The 20775-nt window shown below is 40.7% G+C and overlaps 1 protein-coding gene across 1 annotated transcript in view; it reads right to left on the bottom strand.

The window, feature by feature from the left end:
* The window catches only part of spg11 (SPG11 vesicle trafficking associated, spatacsin), a 157058-nt gene that overhangs the window by 95394 nt on the left and 40889 nt on the right, over positions 1-20775 (bottom strand). Inside the window, exons 13-16 of the mRNA XM_080214326.1 lie at positions 16543-16661; positions 9889-10076; positions 9207-9405; positions 4709-4912 (exon numbers count right to left, since the gene is read on the bottom strand). Coding sequence (XP_080070452.1) covers positions 4709-4912; positions 9207-9405; positions 9889-10076; positions 16543-16661 — 710 coding nt within the window. The remainder of the gene's footprint in view (positions 1-4708; positions 4913-9206; positions 9406-9888; positions 10077-16542; positions 16662-20775) is intronic.

The following is a 20775-nucleotide window of genomic DNA, read 5'->3' as shown; positions in this document are numbered from 1 at the left end:
CAGTTACTCTAGGCTCACCCTTCCCCTTCATTCTTCACAAGCCTATGACGCAGGCTGGATGTCCACATCTGTGTGGCACCATTCTTCAAATTGTTCTCCAACCCTCATCCTGAGATAGAATGGCTTGGGGGTGTAATGGCTGGAGGCTACAAATGCATCAACCACCACAAGGGAATAGTTCTGTTAGGAATTCAATTCAAGCATACAGACTGCCCCAATCCTGTTCATGATAATGTTTACGTCTCACCAATCTACCCAGTGAAAAGCCCCACAGAAGCACCCATCAACTGTAATAACAGGACTCTCGTAGTTTCTGATACTCAAAAGATTCATTTTAAATCAATTCAAAGCAGGCTTGGGGATTTAAGGAACATGCAACTCAAATGGGTTATTTAAGACAAAAAGGTCAACAAGAGTGAATCATTATTCCACTTTTTGCTCCATCTAGAAAGGAGTCTGTGCAGCAAGGAAGCTGCTTTAAACAGATGCTGTTTTAATTTAGACCGTGATAGACCAGCACTTTATTAGCCAGATGTCAGCATCTACAAATGGCAAAGCTGACTCCCAGTTCCAGCCATAGATACAATTTTTTTTAAACTTAGAGATAAGAAGTTGGAGTTTTCATTGCAAACACTGGTAGCCAGCTCGTAGATACAGATCTCACAGAATCGGCATTAAGAGAAAGCTTTGCATTCTCAAGCAATTTTCATATCCTCCAGGTTTAACAAAAGCAGTGCAGAGCCAGTGAAATATTCTGATGTGTCATCATGGTTGTAACACAGGCAAATGAGGCAGTTAATCTGCTAACAGTGATGCTGCACCTGCAGAAAGGAGCTTGACTGAAGCAATTTGTTACATTCCCAAAGAAACTAAGGTGGGTTAGGGATTGTCTGGTTGCTGTGGATCTGCACTAAAACCTGAAAAACAAACCAGCCCTTGAGAGTGTGCAGGTGCTTGCAGACTGGATCAGCTCAGCAAATATTAGGATTTCTATCAGGTTTATAAAGAATTGGACTTCAGCAAATTTGCAAACAATTAGATTGCCACCATGGGGCATAAAGAGTTTTCTGTCTGATGTCCACCAGCTCTTCAAAATCACTAATCTTAGTGAATTTAATTATGCATTGTAGCTGGCTGTGCAACACCCACGTACAAAACAGTCTGCTTTCCTTCCAAAAGTCTGCAGTTTAAATCCTGAACTTGGCGTTCCCCAACTTCCAAATACGTAAACCTCACCTTTTCTTCCACTTATTCCATTCTTAAGGATGGCCTGCAAGAGGCACTGGGGCTCTGGAAGGAGCAGATCTGAATGGGTACCACACAAAACTGACCCTGGAGGCTGCTGCAATCATGAAGAGTCTCAAGAATTTATAGTGGAGCTGCCATTAGATTAAGAGCAAGCACCACTGGCATACTCTGGGATAGAGAATCAATAGTAAGAAGTCTCACAGCACCAGGTTAAAGTCCAACAGGTTTATTTGGTAGCAAAAGCCACTAGCTTTTGGAGCACTGCTCCTTCGTCAGGTGCCTGGGAGTTCTGTTCACAAACAGGGCATATAAAGACACAAACTCAATTTACACAATAATGATTGGAATGCATATCTTTACAGCTAATCAAGTCTTAAAGATACAGACAATGTGAATGGAGAGAGCGCTAAGCACAGGTTAAAGAGATGTGTATTGTCTCCAGACAGGACAGTTAGTGAGATTTTGCAAGTCCAGGCAAGTCGTGGGGGTTACAAATAGTGTGACATGAACTCAAGATCCCAGTTGAGGCCGTCCTCATGTGTGTGGAACTTGGCTATCAGTCTCTGCTCAGCTACTCTGTGCTGTCGTGTGTTGTGAAGGCCGCCTTGGAGAACGCTTACCCAAAGATCAGAGGCTGAATGCCCGTGATCGCTGAAAGTGTCCCCCAACTGGAGGAGAACAGTCTTGCCTAGTGACTGTCAAGCAGTGTTAATTCATCTGTTGTCGTAGCGTCTGCATGGTCTCCCCAGTGTACCATGCCTCAGGACATCCTTTGTGGTGTCGTGGTCACTGTTCTCCTGAAGGCTGGGTAGTTTGCTGCGGACAATGGTCTGTTTGAAGTTGTGCGGTTGTTTGAAGGGAAGAAGTGGGGGTATGGGGATGGCCTTGGCGAGATGTTCATCTTCATCAATGACACTATCTGTAACCCCCATGACTTCCTGGACATGCAAAATCTTACTAACTGTCCTGTCTGGAAACAATGCACAACTTTAACCTGTGCTTAACGCTCTCTCCACTCTCACTGTCTGCGCTTTTAAGACTTGATTAGCTGTAAAGACTCGCATTCCAATCATTATTCTGTAAATTGAGTTTGTGTCTTTATTTGCCCTGTTTGTGAACAGACTCCCACTCACCTGACGAAGGAGCAGCACTCCGAAAGCTAGTGGCTTTTGCTACCAAATAAACTTGTTGGACTTTAATCTGGTGTTGTGAGACTTCTTACTGTGTTTACCCCAGTCCAACGCCAGCATCTCCACATCATTGAGAATCAATCACAGACTCAGGAGAATGAGGTATATGGAAAAAGGATGTTTTTGATTACATTTCACAGAAGGTAGGCATGTCTGAAGGATGAACTGCATGTAAAGTCAGGTTTCTAAAATGCACCGTTTGAATTGATGGTCACTGTTCTTCCACTTCTGTAAATCACACTCCCTTCTGCCTGATTAAAACACGGACTAGAGAACATTCCTTTTATAATGGATGACCAATGCTTAAATGAAACAGGTCAATACAGAACATAAATCCAGATGGCTTCCATACCCCACCATTGTATAAATAGGCATCAAGATAATTAATAACAGATTTGGAAAAGGTTTTTAATGTTACCCAGTTCATAGAGAATAAAATACTCATCATTCAAAGCATATTACTAAAAGATCATCCCCTGCAAATGCTTCATCTGCTTGGAAACCATTCTCTTAGATCAGTTACTTACCTCGTTCATGATAGACTTGATACAGGTATTCAAGGTCCTGAGAGGTCTGGACAAGATAAACAGAGAGAGACTGCTTCCATTCAAGAGAGAATCAAGAACTGGAGGGCAATTTCAAAATATTTGGCAAAAGGAGTAAAAATGATAGAGGAAAAGACTTTTTATTACCCAGGGGACATTTGGAGTCTGGAATGAAATTCCAGAGAGGGGATGGAGACAGGTTCGATCGAGATATTCAGAAGGGAACTGGATTGCTATCTGGAAAGAACGTGCCAAGTTTATGAGGATAAAGCAGGGGAGTGGGACGAGGTAAAATGTTCTCCCAGTGCGTACATGGCCTCCTCCTGTACTTTAAAGGCTCTGTCATTCTCTTCTGGAACTGCTAATCTTGACAACAGGCAAATTCACGGTTTTGAGAAACATTCTCAAGAGAAAGTTGCATTATTAAACAATATCAAGTTACTGACTGACCAATTTTATTACTTTCCTTTTCTGAAGGTATTTAATCTTGAAGTTTGATCCCAGTTCTGTTTGTTATCTCACTCAAGCAGTCACTTCTCGTCACTAAGCCCAGATATCGCCAACAACAGGCTATTCAACCATAGAGAGCATCACAGCTGAACTTGACCCTATTCTCACCCAATGCCTAGATACAATTATACACCATAATAATCTGTGAATCATTTCAAGTCGCATTGTGATTTCCTTTCAAGGTAAGCATATTTATTAGTCATAAGTAGGCTTACGCTAACGCTGCATTGAAGTTACTGTGAAAATCCCCTAGTAGCCACAATCCGGCATGCTTACTTTCAGAATGATTGCAGCAAAGAAAGAAAATCTGCATTTATATAATACCTTTCATGACCTCAGGATTTTCTAAAGTATTTTGCAACCATTGTTGGGTCGTCACTATTCAATGTAGCAAACACAGCAGCTAATTTGTGCACTGCAAGATCCCGTAAACAGCAATGTAATCATTGTTAGTTGAGGGATAAATATCAGGTAGAATATCCAGAAAAACTTTCATATTCTTCATTGCGATAATGCAATGGCACCTTTTGAGATCATGCGGCCTCAGCTTAATGTCACATCTAAAATACAGCACCCGTGACAGCACTGCAGTGAAGCATCGACCTGAATTTGTACCCAAGTGTCCTGAGTGAGATTTTAAAGTTCTGACAAGAGGCAAGTGCACTACCCACCAAGTCACAGTGAAAATAAACAGAAAAATTCTTCATTACCACTGACCAGTAATCAGGAAACGAAGGCCAATTTTACCCTTTTAAAACCCAGAAGGTTCCTAATATACTGCCAAGGCAGACATCAACAGACTGAGCAAAGGCAGAAATTGAACTTGCCAACCATTGGCCTATTTGTGCGCAACCTATGGAGAGAAAAACAGGGTCAATGTTTTAGGTTAATGATCGGTCAACAAAACAGACGACAGAAGATCATTGGCCTGAAACTTTAACTCCATTCCTCTCTTTGTAATGCTAAGTGTGTTTCTATCATTTTCTGATTTTATTTCATTCTTACCAAATTCCTTAGATTCTTTAAATGTTCCTAAACAGCATTGGTTGCACTTCACTGTGACTCGATGTTTGACAAGATCCGAGGCACGGAATAGAGTTGCTCAACAATCGATCCAACATTTAACTGTGCGATTAACTTCAGATTTTAATCTTCATGAAAAAGAATCAAAATTCAATATCACACCAAACCCAATCTCTACAAAATTGCACTTACCCATAAAAATCCAGGTAAGCATACAATAGAGAGCGCAACTCTTGCTCAAGGCAGAACTGGATGAAACAGCTGTGGAAATCAAGCCCATCAATGGACTTGTACACTGGAACTGGGTGAGGGTCTTGCATCACTCCCCCTGTGCAGCTTAGTCTTAGCAGGAGCTGTCTGAAGTCTGCTAGCTCTGACGGGATAAATACTCCTTTTCTGTTAAGACAAAGGTAAATATAAAACCTAGTTGCCAAGAGTTATAATGAATCCATAACTAACCAAATTCTATGTCTAGTCCACAGCAACAAAAGAAAATAGTGACTCAGGACTTGAATAGCGAGAAGTTTGTTCAGTGTATTCAGGAGGAGTTTCTCATTCAGTATGTGGATGACCTGACTGAAGGGGGTAAAACTTGACCTTCTCTTGGGAAATAAGGAAAGGCAAGTGTTAGTGAGGGATCCTTTTGGGACCAGCGACCATAATTCCATTAGGTGTTAAGATAGCTGTGCAGAATGATAGGTCTGGCCCAAAAGCTAAAATTCTAAATTGGGCCAAGGCCAATTTTGATAGTATTAGACTAGAACTTTTAAAATTTGATTGGGGGAAAGAGTGTTGACAGGCAAATAATTAAGTGGAGGCTTTCAAAAGTGTGTTAACCAGGGTTGAGTTTAAGCACGTTCCTTCTAGAGTGAAGAGCAAGACTTTTAGCAGTAGGGAACACTAGATGACTCAGGATATTGAGGCCCTGGTCAAAGAGAAGGAGGCATATGACATAGGCAACTAAGATCAAGTGGATCCCTTGAAAAGTATAGACGTTGTCAAAGTAGTTAAGAGAGAAACCAGAAGGGCAAAAAGGGGACATGGGATTGCTTTGGCAGGTAAAGCAAAAGAGAACCCAAAGAGCTTCCACAAATACATAATGGGCAAAAGAGTAACTGGGGGGGGGGGAAAAAGGAGGAGAGTAGGGCCTCTTAAGGATCAACAAGGTCATCTATGTGTGGATCCACAAGAGATGGCAAAGGTCCTAAATGAATATTTCTCATCAGTATTTACTGTTGAAAAAGGCATGGATGTTAGGGAACTTGGGGAAATAAGACAGTGATGTCTTGAGGAGTATACATATTACAGAGAAGGTGCTGGAAGTCTTAAACCGCACTGAAGTAGATAAATCCCTGGGACCTGATGAAATGTATCCCAGGGATTTAGGGAGGCTAGGGAGGAAATTGTGGGTCCCTTAGCAGAGATATTTGAATCATAGACAGCCACAAGTGAGGTGACTGAAGATTGGACGGTAGCAAATGTTGTGCCATTGTTTAAGAAGGGCTGCAAGGAAAAGCCTGGGAACTACAGGCCGATGAGCTTAACATCTGTAGTGGGCAAGTTGTTAGAAGGTATTCCAACAGACAGGGTCTATGGGCAAGGACTGATTAGGGACAGTCAGCATGGCTTTGAGAGTAGAAAATCATGTCTCACGATTTTCATTGTGTTTTTTCAAGCAGTAACCAAGAAGGTAGATGAGAGCAGTGCAGTCAACATTATCTACAAAGGCCTTTGACAAGGTATTGCATGGTAGGTTGCTGCATGTGGTCAAATTTTACAGGATCCAGTGTGAGGTAGTCAATTGGATACAAAGTTGGTTTAACGGCAGAGGGTGGTTGTAGAGGGCTGTTTTTCAAACTGGAGGCTTGTGACCAGTGGTGTGCACTGTAAGAAATCTCACAACACCAGGTTAAAGTCCAAAAGATTTATTTGGTAGCAAAAGCCACTAGCTTTCAGAGCGCTCGCTGCTCCTTCATCAGGTGAATGGGATTTCAGTTCACAAACAGGACATGTAAAGACACAAACTCAGTTTGCTTGGAATGCAAGTCTTTACGCGTAATCAAGTCTTAAAAGGTAAGACAACATGAGTGGAGAGAGGGTTAAGCACAGGTTAAAAGGAGATGTGTATCGTCTCCAGCCAGGACAGTTAGTGAGATTTTGCAAGCTCAAGTCGTGGGGGGTCATAAGAACATAAGAAATAAGAGCAGGAGTAGGCCATCTAGCCCTTCGAGCCTGTCTCGCCATTCAATAAGATCATGGCTGATCTGAAGTGGCTCAGTTCCACTTTCCCGCTTTCTCCCCATAGCCCTTAATTCCCTCGCCTACCAAAAACCTATCTACCCGTGTCTTAAATATATTTAGCGAGGTAGCCTCCACCACTTCAACGGGCAGAGAATTTCAGAGATTCACCACCGAGTGAAGAAGTTCCTCCTCAACTCCGTTCTAAACTGCTCCCCCCTTATCTTGAGGCTGTGCCCTCTAGTCCTGCTGTCCTCTGAGCGGGAAGAATCTCTCTACTTCTACCCTATCCATCCCCTTCATTATCTTATACGTCTCTATAAGATCACCCCTCAGCCTTCTAAACTCCAACAAGTACAGACCCAGTCTATTCAGCCTCTCTTCATAGTCCATATTATAGTGTGACATGAACCCAAGATCCCGGTTGAGGCCATCCTCAATACCTGATATGCTGCAGAAAAGGATGTCCCAAGGCATGGTACATTGGAGAGACCATGCAGACACTATGAAAATGGATGAATGATCACCACTCGACCATCACCAGGCAAGAGTGTTCTCTTCCTGTTGGGGAACACTTCGAACTCTCATCTTCGGGTAAGCGTTCTCCAAGGCAGCCTTCATAACACACAACAGCACAGAGTCACTGAGCAGAGACTGATAGCCAAGTTCCGCACGCAGGAGGACGGCCTCAACTGGGATCTTGGGTTCATATCACACTATCTGTAACCCCCACGACTTGCCTGGGTTTGCAAAATCTCACGAACTGTCCCAGCTGGAGACAATATACAACTCTTTAACCTGTGCTTAACCCTCTCTCTACTCACATTGTCTGTACCCTTAAGACTTGATTACCTGTAATGACTTGCATTCCAACCATTATTTTGTAAATTGAGTTTGTGCCTTTATATGCCCTATTTGTGAACCAAAATCCCACTCACCTGATGAACAAGCAGCAAGCGCTCCGAAAGCTAGTGGCTTTTGCTACCAAATAAACCTGCTGGATTTTAACCTGGTGTTGAGAGACTTCTTACTGTTTAGCCCAGTCCAAGCCAGCATCTCCACATCATGACCATTGGTGTGCCTCGGGGATCAGTGCTGGGTCCATTGTTACTTATATTAATGATTTGGATGAGAATTTATGGAGCACGGTTGGGAAGTTTCCAGATGACACCAAGATTGAAGGTGGTTATCTAGGATTGCAATGGGATGTTGTTCAACTGGGCCAATGGGCCATGAATGGCAGATGAGTTTAATTTAGACAAATGCGAGGTAAAGCATTTTGGTAGAGCGAATCGGGACAGGGCCTACTCAGTTAAGGATAGGGCATCGGGGAGAATAGTAGAACAAGGAGATCTAGGAATACAGGTTCATAGCTCTTTGAAACTGTAGTCACAGGTGGACAGAGTGGTGAAGAAGGCATTTGGCATGCTTGGTTTCATTGCTCAAAACATTGAATACAGGAATTGGGATGTCTTGTTGAAGTTGTACAAGACATTGTTAAGGCCACGCTTGGAATACTGTGTACAGTTCTGGTCACCCTATTACAGAAAGGATATTACTAAACTAGAATGAGTGCAGAAAAGATTTACTAGGATGCTACTGGGACTTGATGATTTGAGTTATAAAGTGTGGATGGGTAGACTTGGACCTTTTTCCCCTGGAGTGTAGCAGGCTGAGGGGTAATCTTATAGAATACAATCTTACAGAATAGTCTTACAGAACATAAAATAATGAGGGGCATAGATAAGATAGATAGTCAACATCTCTTCCCAAAGGTAGGGGAGTCTAAAACTAGAGAACATAAATTTACAGTCAGACGGAAGCAATACAAGGGTCCACAGGGGCAATTTTTTCACAGAGTAGTAAGTGTCTGGAATGAGATGCCAAGACAGTAGGAGATGGGGGTACAGCGTTGTCTTTTAAAAGGCATTTAGATAATTACATGGGTACAATGGGTATAGAGGGATGTGAGCTATTGGCATTAGTTTAATGGTAAAAATTGGGTGGTATGGACAAATTGGCCAAAGGGCCTGCTTCCATGCTTAAACCTCTATGACCACACTGTTTGGCAACTCAATGCTTGAAATTTAAGAGTTGCATTTTTTTTTAAACATTAACATTAAACAAAACCATGGCCCATGAACTATTGGGGGTCAACTGAGCAACCTAATTTGAACAGATTGCAACAACCATGACTGATGATTCATTTTCCAATTATCCTCTCTGTGCTGAAATCAGAAACCCATTTTGAAGGTAATGAAAAGAGCATAAACACAATTACTGTAAAGAAAGGCCCACTCTCTGTGTGGCCAATGTCATAGTCTGCAATTCATTCAATCACTATCATCAATTTTCTTGTTTGAGTACTGGCATGACAGTATAAATAATGTCATCCTCCAAGTCTTCAGTTGCTAAAGTTGTCACAAGTATTCATGAAAACAGAGATATATACCTTGCCAATTTATTTAGGATCTTATTTCTCAGGAAGCTACTGCAATGTGTATTCTGATTCACAGTATCAGGTGTCAGGGATGGCCAATTTGCAGAGCTTCCACTGCTCTGGAAGATTTCAATCCAGTCACTGATTTTGGTCCAACAATGCCTGGAAGTGAGGTAAGTCCACAATACCTCGGGACTGCAAGACTGAATTGCTGTGGAGAGATTTATGGAACAACATCAAAAGTTAACAAGGTGACACAAGATCATTTTAAAAGAAACATAGGAAGATAATAGTTCCTGGAACAAGGTAATTACTTCACAACTTCTAAACAATCTTATGAAAAATTACAGCTTCAGCTAACAAGGCAACACTGAAGCTGGAGAAAGAAAAGTGACATAAGACATCAGTCTTATGATACAGTGTCAGAAAATTGAAGTTTTTTGGAAAAATTATAGTAATTTAAGTTCTTGTTACTTAATAGGGGATTCTATCAAGATAGAAATTTGAAACACGATAAAACAGAAGGAGGGAACATGGGGTCAAATGATGAAGAGCAAACTTTGGACTTGTCAAAGTTTTCCACATAAATAGTAAATCCACATTATATAACTGTGCCAAAAACCTTTCTTTCTGAACTACATAAACACTCAAAATGCTATCACTGCAACAATGTCCACCCTGAATGTAAACTTACCTGTATCCAATTTTCGAGATAACTTAATTCGTTCCTTTGAGACATTATCCCACCATTTGGCCCAATCCAATGTAATCACACAGGAATTTGGATCTCTTTCCGAACATTGGGCAATCCCAGCTTCACGGCCAACAATTTGCTCCAGGATAGCAGCAAATCTGGCATCAGTATTTTCAACCTGAAATAAGCTGAAATAGCCCACAAAGTTAATATTTTTCATGACATGCAGCTCATTATTAATCATGAATACTTCGCTGCAAATATAATTGCTATACTATTGCTAAAGTATTTGGCTGGTCAGCAGCTGGCAAGAAAGCTACAAACTCAATAAGCCAAAACACTGAGCACAAAGTTAAATCATCTTAAAGGCCAGGATAATTCATTGTTCAGATCCCTTCCTGTCCCAACAATGTTGTAAGAGCACAAAGTACTGTGACTTTTAAATCTAGCCAGCGATGCTCACATCCTGTGAATGAATTGAAACAAATATACAAGTAACACAGATGTGGACATATCCAGTCACAGAGGAGAAGCTGACTACAAAGAAATATTTGCTAAACCATACAAAAGAATATTTCAGAAAAACTTCATCAATATTTATCTGACTTTCAAGCTGAGAGAGACTAGGGGGAGAAAAGGAATTGGAGAGTGCAAAATCACCGGGAATAGTAGCTGTGATTCTCCCAAAAGCGCTGAATTGGCTGGAAAACTGTTCCAAATCCTGACTATTTTCTCAGTTCAGCTTCTCACCTGAATCTCCGTACTCTGTGCATTGCAGAGGTCCCAGTCGTGAATAACATTAAAAACCAAGAGGGACAGGGGCCTATCTGTGGCGGAGTTTGACTGGAACTCTATGCACGCGCACTGTCCCAATCTGTCAGTCTCCCTGGGACCTTTGTAGTGCTGCCCCTCCAAAACCCGCACAGTCCGATCATGTCCCAGCAACAGTTCCCGGGCCAGCCCTGACCACCACCACCACCACCCCCCCCACCTCCCTGCCCCAGAGCGCCTCAATACAAAGCCCACCTTCCCCAGCAGTGGCGATGCTCCCCAACTCCCTCAGCCCTGCAGACCACCCCCACCCCTCTCAGGGAGACCTTCACAAGTCCATTGTGTGGCACTATATTTGGAAGTCCATGTACACCACCTCAAATGGCATTACCCATCAACTTTCCCTCTCAACTTTCAAAAAACTCCAAGTCAGGTAAACACAATTTTCCTTCAAGAAATAGATGCTGGCTTTCCATAATTAACCTGCAATTGTCCATGTTACCATTAATTTTGTCCCAAATTATTGTTTCCAGAAGTTTAGCTGACTGGCCAGTAATTGCTAGCCTTATATTTACATCTTTTGATCAAGAGTTTAACATTTGCAATTCTCCAGTCTCCGCTCTCACTTCCCTCCGTATCCTTGGATGCATCTCTTCCAGTCATGATGCCTTATCAACTTTAAGTACAGATATAGCCCATCCACTACCACCTCCTTCTCAATTTCAAATCTTTCTGCTGTCTGAATTACCTCCCCTTTCAAAATAGCCTGGGTAGCATTTTCTTCCTTGGTAAAGACAGATGCAAAGTATTAATTCAATACCTCATTCATGCCCTCTGTTCCATGTATAAATCCCCATTTTGGGCCCTAATCACCCCTACTCCTCCTTTTACCACTATTTATATGCCAAAAGACTTTGAAATTCTCTTTTATGTTAGCTGCTTGTTTCTTTTATCATTTCCTCCAAGTTGCTTATTTGTTTTTGCCCCAACCTTTTGATCCTTCTAAATTCACCTCAGATCTCAGTTGTATTTTCTATTTGACATCTGTCATGAGCATAATGTTTTCTTTTTCCTCTTAATTACTCCCTTTCGACATCCAGGGGGTTCTGGATTTAAGTGCTCTACCTTTCCTTGTCCAGGGAATATACCTTAATCATACCTAAACACTTGCTTCTTTAAAGATGCTCCATTGTTTAGCTATCTTTTTTTCCTGCCAACCCTTGACTCCAGTTTATCTGATCCAGATCCATTTTACTCCACTGAAGTTGGCTTTCTCCTCAGTTCATTATTTTTACTCTGTTGTTCTTTTGCCCTTTTTCATAATCAATCTAAAAGCTTTTTGACAATGCTCACTGTCCCCTAAACTTTTTCAAACAGCCTGGAGCCAAGCGTACTTCGCAAGGTCGGACAGATCTACAGTAGTCATGAACTTGCAGGTGAAAACAACAAATCTGTAATTATGGTGCTGTTTAGTTTCTGTTAATAGACTAACTCTTCACAGAGCTAAATGCTGATTTCTGTGATATTGCACAAGGAATCATGGCTAAAGGCAATCTTCAGCTGAATCAGGGAGGTGAGGGAAATAACTTGTCCAGATGTGACCATAATTCAGTTCCTATGTATGAAATTATTCATCTGCCCTTATAAATTCTTATTTGCAACGCTAACAGCCCATGTAAACTGATCAAAACGTAAACACACTTGTTCATCAGTGGCACCGGGAGGGTATAATTAGACCACAGCCAGTTGTCATTAGCAATGCAGTCAGAGAATCACGTAAGAGAAGTTGACAAGAAGCACCTACAGATGCAAGGTTTTTAAATATATTAACAAGAGATGTTGACACCGAATTATCACAGGTAATTTACTGTTTTCTGGGAATGATCCTGATGTCAAAGATTGCACAATTTAACCACTCACTTATAGTATCTAAAAACTTTAATCAGATAACAGGGAACTACATTTTAACAAATTTAATTAAAAAAGGTAGATGAAAGATGCATCTTTTCACTGAAATTCATACCAATTTTCCAAAAGAATTATCAAGATTAATGAGCTTTTGGCACCACGTACCAAGAGAACTTCTGTTTCTGATACGGAGATAGTAACAACTGTTATGCAGGGCTAGGAGATAGGAGAACAAGGAATGGGGAAAGAGGGGACAAATATAGGGAAGCGAACTGAGATAAAATGGCGGGCTGTTACAAGTGGCGTTCCTCAGAGATCAGTACTGGGACATTTGCTGTTTGGAGGAAAATGTAACTGGATTGATTAGTAAGTTTGCAGATGACACAAAGGTTAGTGAATTTGCAGATAGTGATGAGGACCAGAGGATACAGCAGGATATAGATCGATTGGAGACCTGGGCGCAGAGATGGCAGATGGAGTTTAATCCGAACGAAAGGTAATACATTTTGGAAGGTCTAACACAGATAGGAAATATGCAGTAAATGGCAGGACCCTTAACAGTACTGATAGGCAAAGGGATCTGGGTGAAGAGTACACAGGGCAATGCAGGTGGAGAAGATGGTCAAGAATGCATAAGGCATGCTTGACTTCATCAGCTGGGACATTGAGTTTAAAAATTGGCAAGTCAAAACCTTAGTTAGGCCGCACTTGAAATAGAGTGTTCAGTTCTGGTCGCTACATTACCAGAAGGACGTGGTGGCTTTGGAAAGGGTACAGAAAAGATTTACCAGGAAGTTGCCTGGTACGGAGGGCTTTGAGGAGAGGTTAGAGAAACTTGGTTTGTTCTCACTGGAACGATGGAGGTTGAGAGGTGACCTGATAGAAGTCTACAAGATTACAAGAAGCACGGACAGAGTGGATAGTCAGAAGCTTTTTCCCAGGGTGGAAGAATCAATTACTAGGGGGCACAGGTTGAAGGTGCAAGGGGCAAAGTTTAAAGGCAATGTACGAGGCAGATTTTTTTTTTAACAGAGTTGTGGGTGCCTGGAACTCATTGCCGGGTAAGATAGTGGAAGCGGATACGGTAGTGACTTTTAAGGGACGTCTGGACAAATACATGAATAGGGTGGGAATAGAGAAATATGTCCCCGGAAGAGTAGGGAATTTTAGTTAAGTCAGGCAACATGGTTGGTGCAGGTTTAGTGGGCCAAAGGGCCTGTTCCTGTGCTGTAATTTTCTTCTTTCTACTCCAAGCCACTTCTGTGTACTACATGTAAAAACACCTGATCTCACAAAACAATCACCTGCATGTGGCAGTTGTGAAGAACAATATGATTCACAGCATCTTGAGGAGCTTTTCTACTTGGAACAGTCTACTTCTGCTCTTGCATATCGGTTCCTTTTTGTAAAATCAATGCAGTAGCTAATTTTCAAATGATAGCCATCACTTATTATTTCAGTAATTAAATAAATATATAATGATGAAAAGAAGGTTCGTATCAGCACTCCCACACAATGAGCTCTTTAGGATTATTCAAATTCTTTTCATTAACTACATGCAATTTACAAGATACAAATCTACATAGAAAATCAAAAAGTATCTCAGGGCAACTTGGATTTTGTGGAGCACCAGTTTTTCAAAGAAGTTCATTTCCAAACATAAAATAAAGGAGAAAAATAGATCCTTCATTTCACTATTTTGCTCAGCATCAGAAATCCATAGCAATGCTCAGGGTTCTACTTTTTCCTGATAGAAAATTACATGAAGTAGGAAAGCTATTCAGAAAACTCACTAACAATTCTGTTTACTCTGCATTCCCACTCACTCCATTCCCAAATGCAATATCATACACTGCCCACAGTTGTACCTTGGCCTACGATTGACTGGAGAAGGGCACTGGCCATCAGTAAATGCAGTGATTAAAACTCTCAATTTCCACACTTATTTAAAATGGTGGAAAAAGCTTTAAAAGATTGCAGTGTAAGCACACACTCCATTGGTTAGCACATCTAATTGTTGGAGCATTTCTGTACTTAGAAAAAAAGAGACACATTCCAAGGTTTTCACAATATTAATGCACTCAAAAGATAGCAAGACTAATTGTCATACATATCTTGCTCAACTAAGTGAGCTCTCCAACCTAACCCAAGCCATACTACAGTTCAACCACGTTGGGCAACATAACAGGTGTGTGACACATGGCATCAGCATCTCTGTTTGTGGAGAGTGGTGGTGGGGGGGGATTGGTTAAGTGAGGGAGCGAAGTGAACAGATAGCAAACGTTCAATTCCTGATCACTTTCAGTCAATCCCTCCTGAGAACAGACGTGCTTCAATGTCAGGTGAGGACTTCACTGGGTTCAGATTTGCAACAAATAGCCCAAGGCACTCAGGGTTAGGCTTCTACGTGAATGACCACTTATGGCACAAGGCCAGCTGTCACCCATTAAATGAGACCTCAACGAAGAATCAACGTCCTTAAAGTGAGGAAGGGAGAAATGCCATATAGATTTATCCTGCAAACACTACTCAAAAAAGTGAATTATACAACAAAGAATGTATGCATTAACACACTAAAAACTGAGCATAAAGATCAAATTATCCTCCCAATTCAATGCCATCTGATCCAATTCCCTTTTTTTCACTCCTATCCTGAATTCTAATCCTAGAGCATCCAACCAATTAATAGGTTCACTCTGCGCATTCTAAACAAAAAAAGTTAAAAATTAACAGTGACAATAGATTTTTTTGCTGCAAACAGATTAAAAGAGATTTGCACCATGCTTTTAATGATCTTGGAATATTCCAAAGTGCTTTACAGCCAAGCAAGTACTTTTGAAATGTAGTCATTGTATTGTAGGAAACATAGCCATCGATTTGGACACAGCAAACACCCTTCAACAGAATGTTGAATATCCAGGTTTTAGTGATGTTCAATGAGCGATAAATATCAGCTGGAACTAGGGAGAATCTTTCTTTAAATAATGTCATACGATCCTCATACATCCAACCAATAGAGTTTTCTCAGCTTTAGAGACTCATTTGGAAAATGGCACTTCTTACAGTGCAGCTCTCTAAACTATACTGGAGTATCAACCTCGATTCAAATCTGCAATGAGGGACATGGACACAACCTTCCTAGAATTCCACCCATCAAACTTCAGTGGCACAATTTGTAACATTAGAAAAGGAGAAAAAAAAACATTTTCTGGAAAAACAATGGAAAGGAACATTATAAAACAAAGGGTGGCACAGTGGCACACGATGGAGTGCTCTTTTGGATGGTTGGTGTAGACCTGATGGGCCAAATGGACTGGCTGTGCTAAATTGCCCACAGATATCCAAAATGTGTAGACTGGGCAGATTAGCCATGATCCTGGGCAAGATGCTCTTTTGGAGAATCAATGGACCAAATGGTCTCCTTCTGCACTGTAGGGCTTCTATGATTCTATGTGCATTAAGCAGTAATAAAAAAGCATAAAGAAAATGTTTAAATTCAGGAAGTATTAGAGCATGCGTAAACATGACTGAGATGGAGTTGAAGATTTTTTTAAAATAGCAATATAAAAGTTTACAGCAATAGATTGAAAAAAAGTTCTGCCTTATTCAAACAGATGTAAGCAAATCTCTGGATTTCTTCCTGTACCACAATATTGCTCAGTTATTAAGTGTAGGCAAGTGGCACATCAAAATTCAATGTAGAGAGTCAATATGTCTCTCCTATCCTAGCAGTGTGGCTTTGGCAAGGTGTCACACATAGTGTTTCACCGTTGCATCATTGAACCCATCCAGATACAGAGGAGGTTAGATATAAAACATTATCTAACAGGGAGCTTAAGACAGTAAAATCAGTCTCCGGTTTCTGCCATTAGTCAAAACTGCTGCAACACGCAAGACAACACAAGAGCACTTCAGCAAATTACTGCTTCGTAATTCACCGCCAGTCACTGTGCATTATATACTAATGAACTATACCTGCTAGATGCAGAACATTCCCTGGTGTGCAGAGAAGAGGAAAACAGTTTCTCTACCAAGTGAGCGAATTCCACCATCTCCTTCTCTTCGACAGACATATAATCCTGGAGGTTTTCCACCTAAAAAGGAGAACTCGTCAAGAATACAAATTTCAGCTGAGGAAGTCCATTTATGCTCATTCTGTGTATTGAACCTTGTGGTCCCTTTATTACATTAGTTAAGTGCTTCTTGAATAATTTCAAAATTTTTGTCCTTTTAACTGTATGCTATCCAAAAAAGTCACTCATGTAGTGATCAATCTATCCATGAAGAAGTGCTTTCTGATATTCATCCTGGGCTTGGCTTACTTCACATCGTTCCTGATTAGCTTATTTGATTCAATTTAGCAAATTACAGACCTCTGGACCAGGCAATTACCCCAGTTTCCTGGACCACAAATCTCACTACGTGAATGTCTTTTGTGTGAATATCAGCTCCAGTGAGGCCAATTATCTCATAATGTAACAAGCATCTGGGCGGAAACGGATGAGAAATCAACTGAACATGGGTAGCATCTATCACTTGCTTCCAGAGTGTGGTGCATCTGACCACAGTGTGCCTATAGATTTACATGGACTATGTACTTACTGAGAACATTTTGTAGCCAATGTCATCGCTACAAATCTGCATATATCTGTAAAGATACAGCTGATGTGAAGGAGTAATGCATTACAGCTAACCTTTTCTTGTTTAACAAAAGAAAACATTTATCAAAAGGTTCATCGGCAATCCTGTGACTTAGCTCATCTATGCATCTAAGCTAAAAAGAAAAGTTTCCATCAAGCCAGGTTCCATCCTGGGACCCAACTTGTCCAGTAATTGAGTCCAGCTGGGATATAACAACTCCCATTTGAAAAAACTCTATCCTATTCATTTTAAGTATGGTTCACATGAAAATGCCAGATACTTTCAATAGAACTTTGGAGAGCTTTGTACACTAGGTTTGATAATGGCACCACAATCACACTCCATGCTGCTTCAAACAAAAGCAATTCAAGTCACCCTCATCCGGAGGGCTTCAGGTCACTTCTGTTTGGGGTCAACTCAGTACGTGCATCACAAGTTCAGAAGTGGAACAGTTTCTGAAGCAAAACTTCAAGTACAAAGTACAAGCTAAAGAAACAATTAGAATCAGAATCCCTACAGTGCAGGAGGCAGACATTCAGCCCATCAAGTCTGCACATGTTTATCTACACATTTCTAAATTAAACCATGTGGATTAGTTTAGATTGCGACTCATCCTCTTACCCCTTTGAAGGCCTACCAAAGTACTTCATCTTGTCTTCCCTAAAGCAGCTGCAAACTAATTCTATAAATTGGTGAGCATTATAAAGCAGATTTCAATAAACATACGGTCTGTCACTGAACTGGGAAAATTCTTGGAATGAACTTGAAAGAGGCAGACTCCTCATTAAATACACCACCCACACAAACGTTTGGCTTTTTAAAAAATACATAAAGCCGGCAGTGATGAGGAGACTGCCTCATTCAGGCTCATTCCAAGAAGCTGTGCTGTACTGGGAGGGGGGACAACAGTAATTAGAGAAATGGTCATGCACAGGTCAATGTTATGAGCATCACAGAGTTAGTTTCTCCCAACATTAATGGAAGCCCAGGAACTGTGTATTCCAGGGGGGAAAAAAAACAATCAGATTCTCACAAAACTTTCTGATTACATTTTTTGTTCTGACTTTTCAGCAACACATTCTTAAAGATAAGAAGATTAACAAAGCATAAAATTGAAAGGGAGAGTTTCCAAGTTAGCTTGAATGTTACTGCACCAAGGGTTAATATCCTGGTGTGCTTGTTAATCTACAATTAAGATTGAGAAGGGGGAAATTATATACAAGCATCTTCAACATTCGTTCAATACAATGCTCACAGCAATTATCAGGTTCCCACAATCTTTTATTAGCCACAGAAAATCAAAGGAAAAAATGGGAATCAATGCATTTCAACTAATATGCAAAAGATCTAATAGCAATATTTAAAAGAGGGTGGGGGGGGGGGGGGGAGGTTCTCTGCAGCGTCTGAATTGATATTTAGCACTCAGCCCACATTACTAAAATGATTTATCTGCTCATTGTCTCGCTCTGATTCATGGCAGCTTGCCGTGTGTGACCCAGCAACGCTGAATTGTTTACATTATAACAATCACTATTCTTCAAGGAGACATCCAGATGGTCTTCCCATGATGCAAGTTTCTCTTCTAAGTCACACACCACATAAATGCAGTGGTTCAAGGAGGCATAGAAACATCAAAAATAGCAGTAGATGACCATTTGGCCCTTCGAACCTGTTCTGCCATTCTCCTCGTACCCCTTGATGCCTACTTAGGGATGGAATTTTCCAGCCCTTTGCATGGTCCACCCCCCATCCCTCATGATTCCGTGGTGAGTGGGTCAGCAAAATTCCCCCTAGAGATTTATTTCCTTCTTGCGGAGCCATCAGATCACCTCAAGGACCTGTTAGAAATGGGCAATGAACACTGGCCTAGCCAGCAAGGCCCTCATCCCTTGAATGAATTTTTAAGAAGTATTTTATTGTGAATAAAACACTTAAGGGGTTATAAAAGGTGCTACAGAATGAAAGTTATTTCTAGATAATTTGCCTCCTTTACCTGCAAAATTTATTTGGATAAGATGATGAGACTAGACATTTAACCAGAGACAGTGAAGATAATGTTATTACTTTACACACGTAACCAAAATCACCAAACTTGATGAGAGAGTAGATCCATTTTTTTTCTCCAAAGAAGAGGACAACAGGAAAATTAACTGCCTTCTATTAGCAATCAAAATTTCCAAAGGAATTGCAGATGGAAATCAGTAAGCCACTGCCAATTTAGTCATTAGAACAACCACAGAAAAAAAATTGGATGGATGGAAAAATGGGAGGGATTAAAAACAAAACATATTAATAATGAGGGCTGACTCAGAAAAACCTGGCTACACCTTCACTTCAGGAAAATCATGCAGTTACCTTTAAATGGTCATGTTTCTGACTGCTAAGTGGGGAAACATGCAAAACAATAAGAGACCTTTAGTAGAGATTAGACACAAAAGAAACACACCGTTTAAGCAGCTCTGGAACTGATCTAATCTTATTTCCCGACTCATTTTCTCTCAAACAAGAAGAAACATTCTGCACAGAATTCTTTAGTTAAAACTCCATTGTTCCAGATGGCAAATTAGACAAATAACATAACAGAGGAACAGCCAGAAGAAAAACAATCCTCATATGCTGACTTTACTGGACATGCAAACTTTCATTTGTCCTTTTGTTAAACATGAAATACGGGGTCAATCATCTCAGCATTAAATAGTTTACATGAAAAAAAATGCCAAATACTGTAATCAGATAAGGTTTGCTGCAATTTTCCCTCTCAATCTGAAGCAGCTTTCCCTTTCAACAAGCTAAGCTCTCCCTTGGTCTGGGATTTACGAGAGAAATATTCAGCTTGAAATGTTTAATGCATATTTTTTGAGGAAGGAGCAACAAGACAGGAAAGAGAATTACCAGTTATATTGTACTAAATTCCAGATGATTTAATATACATTCTAAATTGTTGCTGTGTATCTAATTATCATCCACTTAATTCTGATGGAAAGAGAGATGAAAGTAGTCCTGTTTTCTTGCCGAAACAAGGAGTTAAATGGCGGTGTGCATGTGTGCGTCACACGTGTGTGAATGCTCCTCTTACTGTTTAGGCTCAGATAGAAATAAACGGTCAATAGGTTGAAGTATAGCAGGGAGGTGGTGATGCAGCGGTATTGTCACTGGACCAGTCATCCAGAGAAGCACTCTGGAGATCTGGATTCAAATCCCATCATAGTGGATGTTGAAATTCGAATTCAGAAAAAAGTCTGGAATTAAAAGTCTAACGACTTCACTAATCTACCTTCTTTACCTGGTCTGACTCCTAAAAAGACCCTTTGAAATAGTTAGCAAGCCCACACAGTTCAATAAATGGTGGGCAAATCAGCAACACCCACATGAATGATGAAAGAAAGTACTGGAGAAATACAAGCTTTTGGGGGCAATTCTTCCAAAAAAAATTCTTAGTCTCAAATTCAGGTATAACTGGAGTAAATAATGCTGGTTTTTTTTCAGCGAGTTTCAAAATGAATCTCCCACACTGTGCATTACTGAGTACATTAGCATGAATCCATTCAAAAAGCTGGTGGTCTATTC

This window comes from Carcharhinus amblyrhynchos, chromosome 28, assembly GCF_965287045.1.
Source record: "Carcharhinus amblyrhynchos chromosome 28, sCarAmb.v2.hapA, whole genome shotgun sequence".
NCBI classification, from domain to species: domain Eukaryota; kingdom Metazoa; phylum Chordata; class Chondrichthyes; order Carcharhiniformes; family Carcharhinidae; genus Carcharhinus; species Carcharhinus amblyrhynchos.
This window is presented reverse-complemented; position numbering and strand designations above follow the sequence as displayed.